Source organism: Channa argus, chromosome 7 (assembly GCF_033026475.1).
Source record: "Channa argus isolate prfri chromosome 7, Channa argus male v1.0, whole genome shotgun sequence".
NCBI classification, from domain to species: domain Eukaryota; kingdom Metazoa; phylum Chordata; class Actinopteri; order Anabantiformes; family Channidae; genus Channa; species Channa argus.
Window position 1 is genome coordinate 24,561,733 of NC_090203.1, and position 15,024 is coordinate 24,576,756.

Sequence of the window (15,024 nt, forward strand, 5' to 3'; positions counted from 1 at the left end):
TGCTGTGTCTTCACTCCTTTCCTTTGATCTAGTAAAATCTTTTCTCAATCGATTTGGGTGTGCTGATGAACTCGGCTACTGCAGATCGTTCCGTGTTTGAGCCGTTGGCAATCTACACTTTGAAGAAATGTTTAATGAGTTTTGAAGCACTCAAACATCTGTACTGGATAATAAAGCTCGCTAAACAATTGAGAATTCCTCCTGCTGCTTTTATTAGCAGTCACATCCGTAATAAATACCAGAGAACCAGTTCCTTTCACATCTAGATGCCTAAACCATAACACCCTCACCATGTTTCAGATTCAGGTTATCCATTATAAATCCATTAATGTGATGTACAGAGCCACAATGCACTGTCCTAATTTCTACACACCTCACTGTAGGAAGGGAAACCAATGGTACTCAATGAAATAACATATCAAGATTAAAAGGAAATGTTTGTGGAACAATAAAGGTTCTGGTGGTCAACTGTGTCAAAAGCTGTGTTCAGACCAAGTACTGTAATACCAAGACAGAAGACAGACATTTAATCTAACTTCAAGGCAGATGCTGTACAGCCATTTCAAAGGTACAATATTGTTTCAAATTGGAAAAGGCTACTTAAAGTTATATTTATCCTATTGAAAAATTTCTTCATTTGTAAAATAAAGAGTAAATCTCTTTATGTACATGAATCGTTTTTTGTACTCTGCAGCCCAATAGTCTTTTAATTTAACTGCTCTATGATTTCTTTTTTTAAGTTAACTGTGCAAAGGTTAACTGTAAAAAGATTGAAAGTGACAGAGGTATAAGGCTTATTTGGCATCGGAGAAATTGGTCCCTACAGATCTAATATAGACCCTGTTCACCTAACTACTGATGTGGAAGTGTATGTGTTATGTTGGTACCCCTCCACTTCCAGTTCCATGTTTTGAGCAGTGATTTATTCAGATAGCAATCCCATAAAAATGATGCAACGGAAGAAAAAGCAATTCTGCTATGCTGTCTAAAGCCATATATGTTTGAAAACCAGGGCAAACTCTCCTCAGGGCCAGGTTCTGCACTGTGCTGCTGAGATCCATGTTTGCTGGGAAAGGTAGGTAATTGAAATGCTACGGCTAAGGCTTTGCTTTGAGGTGTCAGAGTGTGTTACAGCCATATTTCAAGCCTCTAATCTAAGGTGAGGTACCGCTGATGTCTGCTGTACTATGGCTGTATTCGCGATGGCAGTGACCTAAGCTCCTGATCAGGTCCCATTAGGCCCTGCCACTCACTGCTACTCTGCTGCAGGGCTCAGCCTATGTACAGACAGCCAGATGCCAGCTCCAGTTGCTATTTCTCACGGTTGTAACTATGTGAAGAACATCAGCAAACAACAAAGATGAAAGGAACTGTTTAAGAAGCTGGCATATCTTCTGTACAAGCCACTAAATACAACAGCAGTAAGTGTAACAAACTGGTTTTGCATTTTGGATGATTTAATTTTAGGAATCGCATATCCTTGTTTTGTTTTTTTTTTTGACAAACATTGTACAAGAGGGAAAAAAAAGGCATTTTTAGAAATGTAGAGGCATCAGTATTTTTGTGCAGCATATTACAGCTTTCAAAGTGTAAAATCCCACTAAAAATATGGCAAATGGTACCTTGGCTCAGTGGCGAAGTCTAATACATAGATGTCCTCACATCACCACCAGCACTGACTCTCATAAAGCACCTAAACCTACTAAATTGAGACAGTGTGGCTAATTGTTGTTATTGCTGGATGGGTAGGAGAGAGTAGGAGGATGAGATTCCACTCGCACCCACTCCCCTCCACTTTTTGTATCACAATCTCTCTCTTTATATTGTAGCTGATCCATTGTAAGTGGGGTGACATTTTGCATCATCGTGTTTTTACAATTTAGTGACACTTCCCTAAAATAACAGATGTACTGTTCTGTTGTAGTTTAGCTGGTTTGCATCAAATTTCAGATTTAGCACATCTCTGAAAATGAATAAAACACAAAATAAACTGTTCTCTGCTGCAGCAATTTGCAATAGTGAAATGTTAAAATTCTCTAATCCTGTCTGTTCAATATAAATATATATATAATTAAAATGTAAAGTTCTTCTGTATTTATAAGAAACTAACGTCATCAATTCGGGGACTTTTGGTATTTTGCAAAATCTTTGACTGTAATAAATGGTCTGCACTTATATAGCGCTTTTCTACCTATTGGCACTCAAAGCGCTTTACACTGCTTCTTATTTACCCATTCACACACACAATCACACACACATTCATACACCGATGGGGGAGCTGCTATGCAGCTGGCCAACACTCACCGGGAGCAACTAAGTTGGGGTTCAGTGTCTTGCTCAAGGACACTTCGACATGTGACTGGAGGAGCCGGGGATTGAACCAACAACTGTGAGATTGGTGGACAACCGCTCTACCTTCCTGCGCCACAGTCGCTAATACTGTTGTGAACCGATAAAATTACGACATATCGTCTATATTGTAATTTAATTGGCCCTTTCAACCATATAGCACTAGACAATATTACAATATTAATTTTCTCTATTCACATTTACTTCTTTTAAAACAGTCCACAATGAGACCTTTAATGACTACTTAGCATCGAATGACGAGCCAAAAAGGAGCTACCAATGCCAACTGTTATCAAGATGCTACTGTGTGTTGCACTCTACTCTTACAGCTGGAGTCAATGTCCACAAGAAATCTAAGCATACTGTCACTGGCAGCTTTTCCATCTGTTCCACTGTAGAGTATGTGGCAGCTCTATTTGTATCCTTGAAGTGTGAAATCCACTGTATTTATTGATATTTGAATCTATTTTTTTTAGCACTTCAAAGCACTGTAATAATAGGGGATATGATATGATATATGATACTGGATATGACAAGGTAATTGGGAGGTAATAAAGTTGCTGGTAATACGTTGTAACAAGATATTTAGAGGGTAATAACTCAGTAATAAGGAAATGGGCATGACATTTTAGTTACACCAATTTACTATTTGATTTGAAATAAACTTGTTATTAAACGTGAACTAATTATTTTAGCTCTTTAATACAATATATATTAAGATTAAGTATTTTCTACCTGTTACCTAAGTACAGTATATCTGTTGTAAATACCAAGCTGTTACTTGGTTGGGACTTTGATAATTACCATAATATTACTTTTTGATTCAAAAATTTAACACAGCGATGTAATATATAAGTGGACGTGGTGATTTTTTTTTTGCATGGGTGCATTTGCTGCTTTTCTGTTCCTTTTGTGTAAAGCAAAAAAAGCAGGTATGTGATAGTACTTTGCTTCTTGAAGATGGTGGGTGGCACAGCGGAACATTAAGACTCGAGTCAGCTGTCGTAATACTGATGAAGAAGCAATTAAAGAGGGAAATGGACTTGCTACACACTACCATGATAACATGCAAGGCCGCTCCCTCAGGCTATGAGACTGCAGATGAGCTATAAGACCGGAATAGTGAAGAGTGGAAGGAGAAGTGCTTAGTTTTCTTCACACTGTCCTACTATTTTTCAAAGCTGTTTCTATTTAAGGTAGCAGAATTTTTTTTTTTTCCCCCCTCCGGTGACACATATTTGTCATTTCCTTTGTGTCATTCCTATTTCCACCAGCCTTTTGAATTGTGGCTTATTGTTGTTGATCAGTGTGCTGGGAGCTGATTTAGCGTGCAGGCAGGTTGTCACAGATGTGATGCAATCAAAGGACCAGCACTGGACTAAACTCGTAAAAATAGCACCAAATGAAAGTAAACAGAGACATTAATGAGCAAAGTCTAGTGATTTATGAGAGTCCCAGGAGGCTTCACACTCGCAGGCATGATGTGTCTGAATCGGCACTGAGGAGCTCGTCAAACAAAATTACACGGAAGTTACACATCTAAAGACCATCGAGATTAAGAGTTAAAAAAAAAAAAAAGATGTCCTCACAGGTAGAGTGAAGCTGTCAGTCAGTACCTGTCCTTCTCTAACTAAACACTACTTTCTTAAGTCTTAAAGAATAAATCTAAGTCATTTATTTGCCCACTGATTACAAGTTTTTAAATAGGGGTGTTACTTCAGAGCCTTCAGTAACTCGAAACAGGTACAGTACTGTATGCAGAATCCTTAATGTAATGGACTCATGGGCCCACAAGATGTCTCTTAACCTCCACAATAAAACAATCTATCCTCTGGTACCAACCACATGCTTTCCTCTCTGAGAAGTGGATATAATGAAATCGAGAAAAAAAAAAAGAAAAAGGAAAAAGCGAGGGGTGGAGAAGAGCAGAGAAGGTGAAGAGAGGAAGAGGAAGAGGGGGAGGATGTTGGAGGCTGGATTGCCAAAGTTGGCCCAAATGAAAGTCAAATGGTCGTCTGAATACAGCACTCTGCGGAAAGCTTTAGGCAGAGATTTCCTGCACTACCCGTCAAGGCCATATACAGTCTGCTCTGCTCTTATGTTTATCTTGCTTTTTCTTTACTTCTCCAAAATGCTTAGTTACAATTGCAGCCTCACAGACATGTTTTTTGAGATTTTTATCAATTGCTCTTGTTTTTATTGTGCAAATGCAGAAGTAAAGAAGAAATGAATGCAAAGGCTGCCAAAATTCTCTTATTGTCAGAAAACCCCATATGCAGACGCCAACAATTAAGGTATCTTAATAATAAGTGTTATTTATTTGTCAACAGTCCCATATGTACTGTCCTGTTCTACTGTACTCAATGGACCAGCAAATTTGCAACAACTGCTTAAAAAAGCCCCTATGAATTGCAATTTTTGTTTGAATAATGTTACTGTAACCAGCTGTTTTACGACAATTCTGAGCCTTTAAAAAAATAAATAAATACAATTTATGTATGAAGAAAAAAAAAGAACAATATATTTGTGGGCTACTTATTAAGATTTAGCAGGAACCCAAACAGGGTTGGCAGAATGTTAGAAAGTCCTTATCAACGGACAGTTATGTTGTTTCAGGATTTGTTTTGGTCCACACTCAGCACAAATCTGGAACCATGTCTCGCATTACAATGGTGGCAATGAAACCAATTGATACTTTAGCTCCATATTTGTTGACTTAACCCTGAGCAGCAAAATCTATTATGTTATCATGCTACAAAACTTACTGCACTGAAGAATTTATGTTTGATTTGACCTTTGCCAGCCAGAAATGCTAATTTAAATACAATAATGAGGCTGACTTATGCTATTGCATAGTCACCTACCCTACAGCCTATAATGCAGTCAGTTCAGTAATCTTAAATATCTCTTCCAATATCTTCTCTCTTTTCTATTGTGCAGTAATTTCAGCAAACATAACTGCAGTTCAACATCTATTAGCTCAAACATCATCGTGATCTGCTCGGTTTCTTTTCAACATGGTGGTGAAGAAGCTTCTCCACCAGCTATTGGTCTTGGATTGTTACTGCAGAATAAAACACAGAGCAAAATGAGGCTATATGTATATTTTACACTAAATCACAAATCTGGCTTTATGTATTTGTGCAATGAATATCTTCAGGTTTTAGACTGTTGTTTAAAATGGCAAACTGACTGTGCCGCTGTTAGATTTAGTAAAAATGATTCAAGGTCAAAATATTTGTCAGATTCAATTCAAATAATGGTTAGCTGCATTCTTATTTGCTGTGGTTGTTCTTTTTTTTTTTTTTTAACAATCTTTGTTTTTGGTGATTTAAGTCAAGGAATCAAGTTATCAAGCATTAGAAAAAAAATCCATAATTAAATGCACTATTCAGTGTACACCACAAACACTGACTCCCCATAGGCAGTATTGTGGACATTTACAGTAATTACAGGATGAGTGGTATAAATGCCCGCATTTGATTTTGAACAAGAATTCCTTATGCTTATATAAAATACCTCATACGAGCAGCAGGTTTCTAATCAGACAACTTTTCTAATGATAATTAAAGCACCTGCACCACCTAGAGTATAACTGAGCAGATGCTAGTGTTATAATAATGAAATAAAATGTTATAACATGATGTAACTGTCTGTAATATTGTGTTTGTTTATGCAAACTGTGCTAATTGTGTGTTTCACACGGCATTATGAAGCCTAAAAAGACCTTGGGCTACTCCCGGATCTTGGCTTGTGTTTACCAAAAAACTTAACTGACCCTAAACGTATCCACCACTAACAGTAGCATTATTAGCTCGATGTTCTAATGTTAACTGTATTCCAAAGGCACTACAAACCAAGAATGGGGGGAACTCACAAAGCAGCATATTCGACTATTCTCCTCTCACACCCACACAAGGTTTCCTTTATTATATCAGTTATTTTAAAAGCTAAGAGCACACACCTGATCAAAAGGCCAGATTGTAGGACTGTTGTGACACCGTGTTCCATTTTGGAGAGTGTTTTCCTGAGGTTTTCATTATTTACTCGACAACACTTTATAATCACTGGCTGCCCAAAAACGGTATTTAACAAGAATTGGTTGAGTGGGTGCGTTAAGATATCTAAGCTTGACTGACAGCCTCTACAATCCCCGAGATAAAGCCAATTAAATAACTTTAGGAGACTGAAAATAGAGAGGAATCATTGCGGACTTTTAAAGCTGGATAAATAAATGCAAAATTATATGACCCACCTCAGAGGTGCTTGATTTCACTGCATATGCATATTGGAGATTAAAAAACACCTATAAATATTAATGTGGGGCAATTTCCAGAGTGCAAATAAGCAGTGCATTATCTCTGTGTGGGCTTAGAGTGGAATCAGCCTGATGCCCCTTCCTTCACCAGAGCAAGCCAGACCGACACTCAAAGATGGACTAATGGAGTGGATAATACTCATTAAGTTCGAACACAGGCAGAAGAGCTAGGAGTGAATTAATGTACAGTTAATGCCTGCATAACTAGATTAATTCATGAACATATACCACAGGAGCAGTCCCACAATTGTTTAAGACACCATTTCAAAGACAAACCAGGCCACAGCACACGATTTTTTTTTTTAGTCCCTGACGTAAAGTCATTGCTATTTTCAGTTTTAGAAAGCATGAAAAGTGATCTGATTTGTATACATATCCCATTTAAACAGAGGGAAGATTAGAGGTGCATCAATCTTGGCTCAGCCCCAGGGAATGAAGGAAAAGGTTACTAAATTTATCACTCTGCCTTCTGTTGCAGGAGATTTAAATATGGACTTGGAGTCTGACTGACCGTCCTCTGAGGGAGAATATAGCTCCACCTCTGTGTACTCTCACAGCACAGAGACCATTAATTACACACACACACACACGCGCGCACACACACACAGTGGCTCGATCACATGCCTGTGCCTGCACACATACAGTATCAAAACGGAATCAGGAAATTTAGTTTTCTCTTTTCAATTGTCAGATCTGTTATCTTTGGTTTTGACAGTTCATTTCCCACAAATACTACGTGGCTTAGTGCACAAGTGCAGTAGTTAAAAAAATGATATAAATATTGAACAGGTTAGTCTGAAGGAAAAACTATTAAAAAGAATAAGTCACGCCTAAACATTTACTGTGGAAAATGATTCGTATTTTTAGTTACAGTAGCTCATAAACCCAAAACGGGTTTATAGATATTCTCATCTCAGTTTGGCTGGTTGCAAATCCTTTTCTGTGACTTGCTGTATGTGTCAAAGATTTATATTGTATTTCGGCACAAGTAGTGTGAAATTTGAAAATGCCAAAACGGGGTACACGCTGCTGAACTCCACAAAAAACATGTAGATAGTCTCGGTGAATGATCTTTAAGGGCCATGACACACAAACCCGTGATCAAAAAACGAACACTGATCAAGACCAACTGCCACGTTGGCCCATGTCCTCTTTGCCTGAGCCGACAAGTGGACACTGGCTTCCTGTTCTGGGCTTGTGTGAAAAGAAGACCTGGGACCAGGTACTGTAAATGAATCCATGTTAATTAACCATCTGCCTAATAACAAGTTACAAATTGTACCGGTGTTGTTAATACCCAGGTCTTTTTTTTTTTTGTAATCAGTGTCGTGTCTTTTCCTGAAACATTTTATATGTCAAATAGGTCAAAAAGCTGCCGGGGGGGTCCAATAAGCGCCAACAGTGACGGACACACAGCACAGTCTACATTGCTCTGAGAAAACCTGATGCTGGCTGCAGGCTCACAATTGGTTTGGTGTCTCCCAGCCTCAAGGACAGTTGGTTACCTACTACAATAGTCCTTTGTCCAAGTTTGCCAACACAAAAAGCCTCTGATGAGATTGTAAAAAAATACGGGAAGTGATCTCATGCTGCCATCACCCTGCACTGTACATGAAGGACATAATACTCAACCGATAATGAGCTGTATTAGACAGCACACTGCATCTTACAAGAATTGTGTTAGGACTGCCACACACACTCGCACCTTAGATTTTGTCTTCTTGGACTTTTTTATGTAAACTGTTGTCGTGTTGTTTTACCCGGAATAAAATTTTATGTGTGTCCCATATTTGGCTGATAATGCTTCATTTTAATATGGACGACGGAAACCAGCTGACGTTACAGTAGATTCAGGTCCACATCTTCCTATGCACTTAAATCTCTTAAAAAAATTCCTTTCTGCTCTTTCTTGCACTTGCATCTCGTGAACTGTGAACACTTTTCTGATGGGACTTTGCTTTGATGCTTTTCTCCTTGGCTTAGACTTTTGCTGCCTTGTACCTCACTTGTAAGTCGCTTTGGATAAAAGCGTCTGCTAAATGACTAAATGTAAATGTAAATGTAGAAATGCCAAGACTGCTACAACTGTTAGATCGACTATTGTTTCACAGATTGACTCTACAGAATCAAACTTAAACACTTTGTTGTTTAAATGGTGAACTGATTGACCCTTCGCAATAATGCTGTTGTTTTTTTTCTTGCTGAAATCTGAAAAATGAATAATGAAAGTAACTTTACTCTGTCATTAGTTTGGCAACCATCATCAGGAAGCAGAACCACTAATAGGTTGTACCTCATCTTACAACTTCCAAAGTTGGAAAATGCTGAAATAGAAAATACACAATACATCATAATACTCACTGCTAACTTGTTACATATAATCATATGCATACACTCAGAAACACACTAACAGTTTAGGTCTACTTAAAGTTACTCTGTAGATAGACATTTCAGTACATGTGTAATTCTGCCAAGTCTCTCTAAAAAATTCCTAAACAAATAGCAGCGCACTCTTGCTAAACACTGTTAAGAGGATTTTCTACCTGTTTCTCGCATTGCCCATAATCTGAACCTTGGTCTGGTTGAAAGAAGCAGATTTCTCCATGGTTCTTTGCCATCTCGATCAGGCCCATTGCCGTCCTCACCGTAGCATTGCGAGCGTGGACAAACACCATCACCTGATCCACACACACAAGATACAAGTTTCCTTTTGAAAACAGACAAGTGTCGTTATGCATTAATTTTGTTGAAATGAACGCTCTGCACATATTGGGAGCTTTTCGATTACTTATTTTGGTGAACTTTATTGTTCGCACTTTGTTGCACATATGCTTTTTTTTAACAAACATTATTTTATAGACCCTAAAACTGTGAGGCATGATTATAAAAATCTCCTGCACTGTCCATGCAAAGTTTCTGACAAAAGCTAAAGCTATCAGTCTACTGTGTTGGAATATGGAGCCAAAAATTCAGTCACTATCCAAACATACATAGATTCGACTATATATTATCAGACCAAACGACATTGTATGGCTTCACACATATGCGGTAAGCAGCTGTGTGTATGCTGCAAACACAGTGGGTCCAAAGAGACCGCTGCAGCAAATGTTATTTATTGAAGGTGTTTTATCAGCACCACTGAGCTGTGTGGAAGCATTGTCGGCAGTAACCGCCGGCTTCTCAGCTTATTAAACTTCTTTCTGGCAGCATGCTTCCCACCCGGAGGCTGCTGGGAAAGGAAATTTCATCCATCAGATCCTCCCAGATGAAATTAATATATGTCACAGCCACTTCTTGACAATTTAATATTGAGCAAAGAAGAGGAACCCGACTGCGCTGTGGCCTCAGTGGCCTCACCCTAAGAGCCGGACTGGACCATTGTATCGTTTCAACCACGGAGATTAAAAAGTTGTCAGTGGTGCAATAGAATCAAGCTGGCTTACAAGTTCTCAAGGGATCCAGAAAGACTCATATTAAGTGTGTCTCTGAGGGAACGAATGGGCAGGAGAGAGAAGGGGAAAAAAAGCATGAAAAATGATGTATGCGTATGTATGTGTGCACTTGCAATAAAATGATGAAGGCAGGATAACAACTGTGCTCAATAGGGAGCTCAAGCTAAACAGTATAGTCTGCTTTCACAACTCTTGTATTCCCACTAGGCCTTCTGTGGCCGTAGAGGCAGAATGTTAGGAGGGTGGTGGTGGGTAACACTGGGATGATAAAGACTTCAGATGTCAGGTGCTCAATCCAAAAGGTTTATGAAAAATAATTACTGTTCTAATTTGTTTGCATGAAAAAATACAAAGAAATATTTGGGAACACTTTTTGCTAATATTGTTCCCTATCTTCATTTTGTTTGAGTTTGCACACTAAGCCGTGAAGGAGAGCTGACTCTAAAGGGTGTGTTAGCATTAGCAGATTCTGTAGCTGAAACACTGGCAGATTTCATTTGTCAGCAGACACAATTGAAGGTGCTGTAGCCTGCTAGAAAAACGAAAAAAAAAAAAAAAAAAAACTAAAACAATCTTGTCTCTTTGTGTGAAAATGAAAAACAATTAAAAAACACATTTTAGAATGAAAGGCTTTGCATCAGGAAAATGGCATTACAATCTTGCAAAGCTTTCACACTACACCAGAATTTTGCATTGACTTAAATGAAATGCAGCTTAAGTAATCGTCGTCTTCAAATACTGATGATCTGGTTAGTATGATGCCCTATTAAGGATAATAGGAAGGAAGAAAGATCAATTACACACATTCACACTAAAATCATACCCTCTCTAAATCGGACTATGCTCATGTCAGTCATGTCATATTGCATATGCTTTGAAAATCCATGCATACTTTGATTACAGTACATTCACTCATACATGATTACTATAAACATGTACCTGTGTGGAGTGTATCATTCTGAATAGCTCTTACCTGATGTCCAGCTTTCACCTGCTCCAGAACTTTGTTGTAACAAACCTCCTCCGTGTCATGAAGTTGCTGGATCTGAACACAGGACAAAACCACTGTAATGGTGAAGTTTTATAACTGTAACCAGTGAATCTTTGCATAGTGTTACTCAGGTAACATAAGCTTCTGCTGGTGTGCAACTAACTTCTGCAAGAAAGTATTGTTTCACTGAAAAATGATAGTTCACATAGAGAATACACATTATATCAACATTATAGCCTCAAGCAATTATGTAAACATAGAATAATCAGAATGTTTTTCCCCAAATTCCACTTGTGAGCTACAAATGCACAGCATTTCCATTTAGCTAACTAGCTTAACTGTAATGATATTATAATTCTGAGTATTTGTGACAAAAAAAAAAAAAAAACAGAACAAAACAAACAAAAAAAACGACAAAAGCTTTGGAATTTGACTGACAGTGATTAGAGGCAAGTCATTGTCAGTTTTAGTTGTGTTGGGATGGTTAAAAAGATGATTAATTTGGAAAATGACAGATGTTATCCCCTAAGAAGTGATTTTAATTTCAAAATCTATTTTAAAACATTTATGAGTAATTAAGAGCCTCCCACTTACTACTTACTACTCACCCAGCGAGCTAAGATCTTATCAGTTAGGTTTGGGATAAACTCTGGATCATGCACCATTTCTCTAAGGTATAAGCATTCTGAATAATTTAACACTTTGTGTGAGTGTTTCCAATTCATTTCTGTGTTTTAAATGCACTGGCTCTGCCCTTTTATTGTTTTTGTTTTAGGTTCTGTCAATGGTAATGTAAAAAAATAACTATATGTTTTGCCATGCTAATTCATTTAACCTTTGCTTGTCCATCCATCCTCGTAAAAATGTGTGTTTAATAAAAATAATGGTGTACATTTGGCACAACAATTCATCTTTCCTATTTATGTTGGAGTGATTGGTTAAATTAAAAATCAGTCTCTTCCAATTCGACATAAAGTTTGAGATCATTTTAAAAGTGTTTTGAATTTGTAATGCTGATTATTGATAACATATATGTGTAGGATAAATTTTACTGGCCAAGGCAATGTTGCAGTATGATTCAGTGATAATTAAGATGCAAAACAAACAAACAAACAAAAAAACAATTAACAATGTAGTTTTAATAGCTTATCTCCAAGGGTTTGTAAGTACATTGAAATTATTATTGTTTATTTACCTTGTTGGTGCTTTTGATGCCAACAAACGTTTGTCCAAGGGGCACCGGTCTGAAGCGACTGTCAAAGAAGAAGAGGCCGATGTAGGGGTTGACGTGCAGGAAGGCGGCCACATCCAGGTAGTTAGGCAGAGTGGCTGATAGTCCCAGGATCCTGATCATACTCTGGGTGGACTCCACCTAACAAAGAGACAATACAGTGTGATAATTAAAAAAAATGACCTATGCATATGGTTTTTATGCTACGCATTTACCCTGGCAAAGGGCAAAGTACTAGGGTATCCCTTTTGTGAAATGACCTTTATGAAGTGCCCACAACTCACAACTCAAGATAGGGAGGGACAACATGTGCACTGGTGAAAAAATCTTGGCCACCGAAGAAAAGCACAGGTGAAAAACCTCCATAGAAAGTCTTCATTTGGTTTTCGAACCAAATCCATTATGTTGTGTATCAACGTGGGTGAGAAGAGAGAAAACTGGTGGGGGTTGGGTGGACTCTATCTGTTGGCCCTGTGCTGAATGTGACAGGGAAGATTGGTAAGGCCTTTAATGTGATGCAGTACCTGTCAAACCATCCCATCAAGATAAGACCTAACCAATCCCTGCTGGAGGAGCAGGCCTGCACTACACATCAATGCTGCTGAACCTTCTCACTGCACAGCAAGTTTTTAGTTACGTTAACTTTTACCTCATGTAATGCTAGTTTAACAGCTTCTCTCCATTAGAGATCAAGAAACTAGGTCTCAGGTAAGTTTGTAAAATTATACTTTTATAACATAAGCTGATTATGGAAAGGAAATGAAAAATTAGATGCTTGTTAGCACAAACACACAAACAAGAACTCAAAGCTTCTGTATCTTTCCTTTCGTACGATTATGTTTGCCAAGAAAATGATCGGGGCAAAAGTCAGTCCACTTTTCTAAATAGAAGACAAACATAGTTTGAATAATTATAGACTATTGTCCTTGCTCTCACTATTTTGTAAAGTGCTAGAAAACTTCTTTATACAAAAATGTAATACTTTTTCAGAAATGAATAAATTGTTGAGTGAGAGTCAGCAAAATTTTGGACACATAGACCAAATAAAATAAATGACAACAGCTGTGGTTATTTAACATTTGTTGGCTAGTAGATGAATTAAAAGATTTAGCACAAAGTGCTGTAAATGAAATGGTCAAATGATTAGACTTCCACACTTCAGTAATTGGTGTAAAACCCTTTTTCAGCAGCTTCAGTTCTCGAACAGACACCTTGACATGTTCATGTACAATCTGCGTGTAGAAACACTAGGCAGCAAAGCAAACCCAAATCATGACACTGTTAAACATGACATTTCTCTTTCGAGCCCAAAGGTTCATTAGGGATCACAGTCTGCCCACTATATGGTGGAATTCCAGAAGTACTTATTTTGCTTATCACATAAATCGGGGGCTAAACCCATCACTCCCTCACTCTAACAAATCACCCTTAATGTCTAACCCTAACCATTTTCCTTTTCATTCATCTCTGTCAAGATTTACAACTTCCAGCTAAAGTCAACTACCCCTAGCAGTCCATCATCGTTGGCTCTTTGACTTCCTTTGGAAAGTCCTACTTTGTAATTATCTGTCCAGAAAACAAACATTCAGCCAACAGCCCTCTGGTTTTTCCACAGGGCCTTGAGCAAACTGTAAACAGGCGCCAGTGTGATTTATACACAGGAGTTATTCAATTTGAAATACAAGCACAAATATAAAGTCAGATCAACTGAGATTTAAACTTACAGGTAATATTAGTTTAATCTGGATTTTCCCAGTATATGTTACATTTGATTGTTTTTACTGTATCTGAAAGGAGGATGGCTATGGAAGAAAATACGATATATAATCTAAATATAATTATATTTATAATTAAATATAATTATTTTAGTTACAGAAAAGGCACAAAGAGATCAGACATCCTTCTTTAATGTTATGGTTATACGTAACAGCCAAGTAACTGGAATTGACACACAGAAAGAGCAGGTAATATATTCTTTTCTCCTTGTTCCGTTGTGGCCATTTAAGTGTACACACAAATAGTATTTTGTTTATGAATCATATCTTAATCTGTAATTATGCGATGAAATGAGCAGAACGAATAATTAAATGAAATGAAATGATTAACGGCTGAATTTCAAGTTACCCTGAGGGGAGTGGGTAATGAGCTGAATAAAATCAAATGAATAGGTCACAATATTAAAATTAGTTAGTGTGATGATCTGTAAAGTCCTCTGTGGTTTTGCGCCTAGATCAACATAGTATATAGAGCTACTGAGTAATGCTTAACATCACATTCAAGAAAAAGCAGTATCAGCAATTGTTAGTAGTTTTGCTGTACCTAAAAAAACTTGACCCATTATAAAACCTTGAAACCATTTTAGCAGGATTGAGCTGATTCCTGCATCTATATAACTAGAAAGCTAAAGAATAGTCTGGGGTCTTGTAAAACTTCAGTGTTTGGAATAAAAATAACATTACCATATTAATGACTGAATTTAAATCTTTTAATATGACAACAACCATGATGGCTGTTGTCTCTACAACTTACACATCCGTGTATTGCATATTAGTATCTACTGTAATTCTCTCTTCATTGTGTGGTTCAGGGACCTAAATGACACAAGTGCACTATTGGTCTTTGTGCTCTTTTAATCATTTACATATCGCCTTTCACTTGGCAGTTTTATGAACATGAAACGTCA

General features: G+C 37.6%; 1 protein-coding gene across 1 annotated transcript in view; it reads right to left on the reverse strand.

Moving 5' to 3' along the window:
- The window catches only part of ascc3 (activating signal cointegrator 1 complex subunit 3), a 132,436-nt gene that overhangs the window by 42,079 nt on the left and 75,333 nt on the right, over nucleotides 1-15,024 (reverse strand). Inside the window, exons 12-14 of the mRNA XM_067510491.1 lie at nucleotides 12,306-12,482; nucleotides 11,093-11,164; nucleotides 9,211-9,345 (exon numbers count right to left, since the gene is read on the reverse strand). Coding sequence (XP_067366592.1) covers nucleotides 9,211-9,345; nucleotides 11,093-11,164; nucleotides 12,306-12,482 — 384 coding nt within the window. The remainder of the gene's footprint in view (nucleotides 1-9,210; nucleotides 9,346-11,092; nucleotides 11,165-12,305; nucleotides 12,483-15,024) is intronic.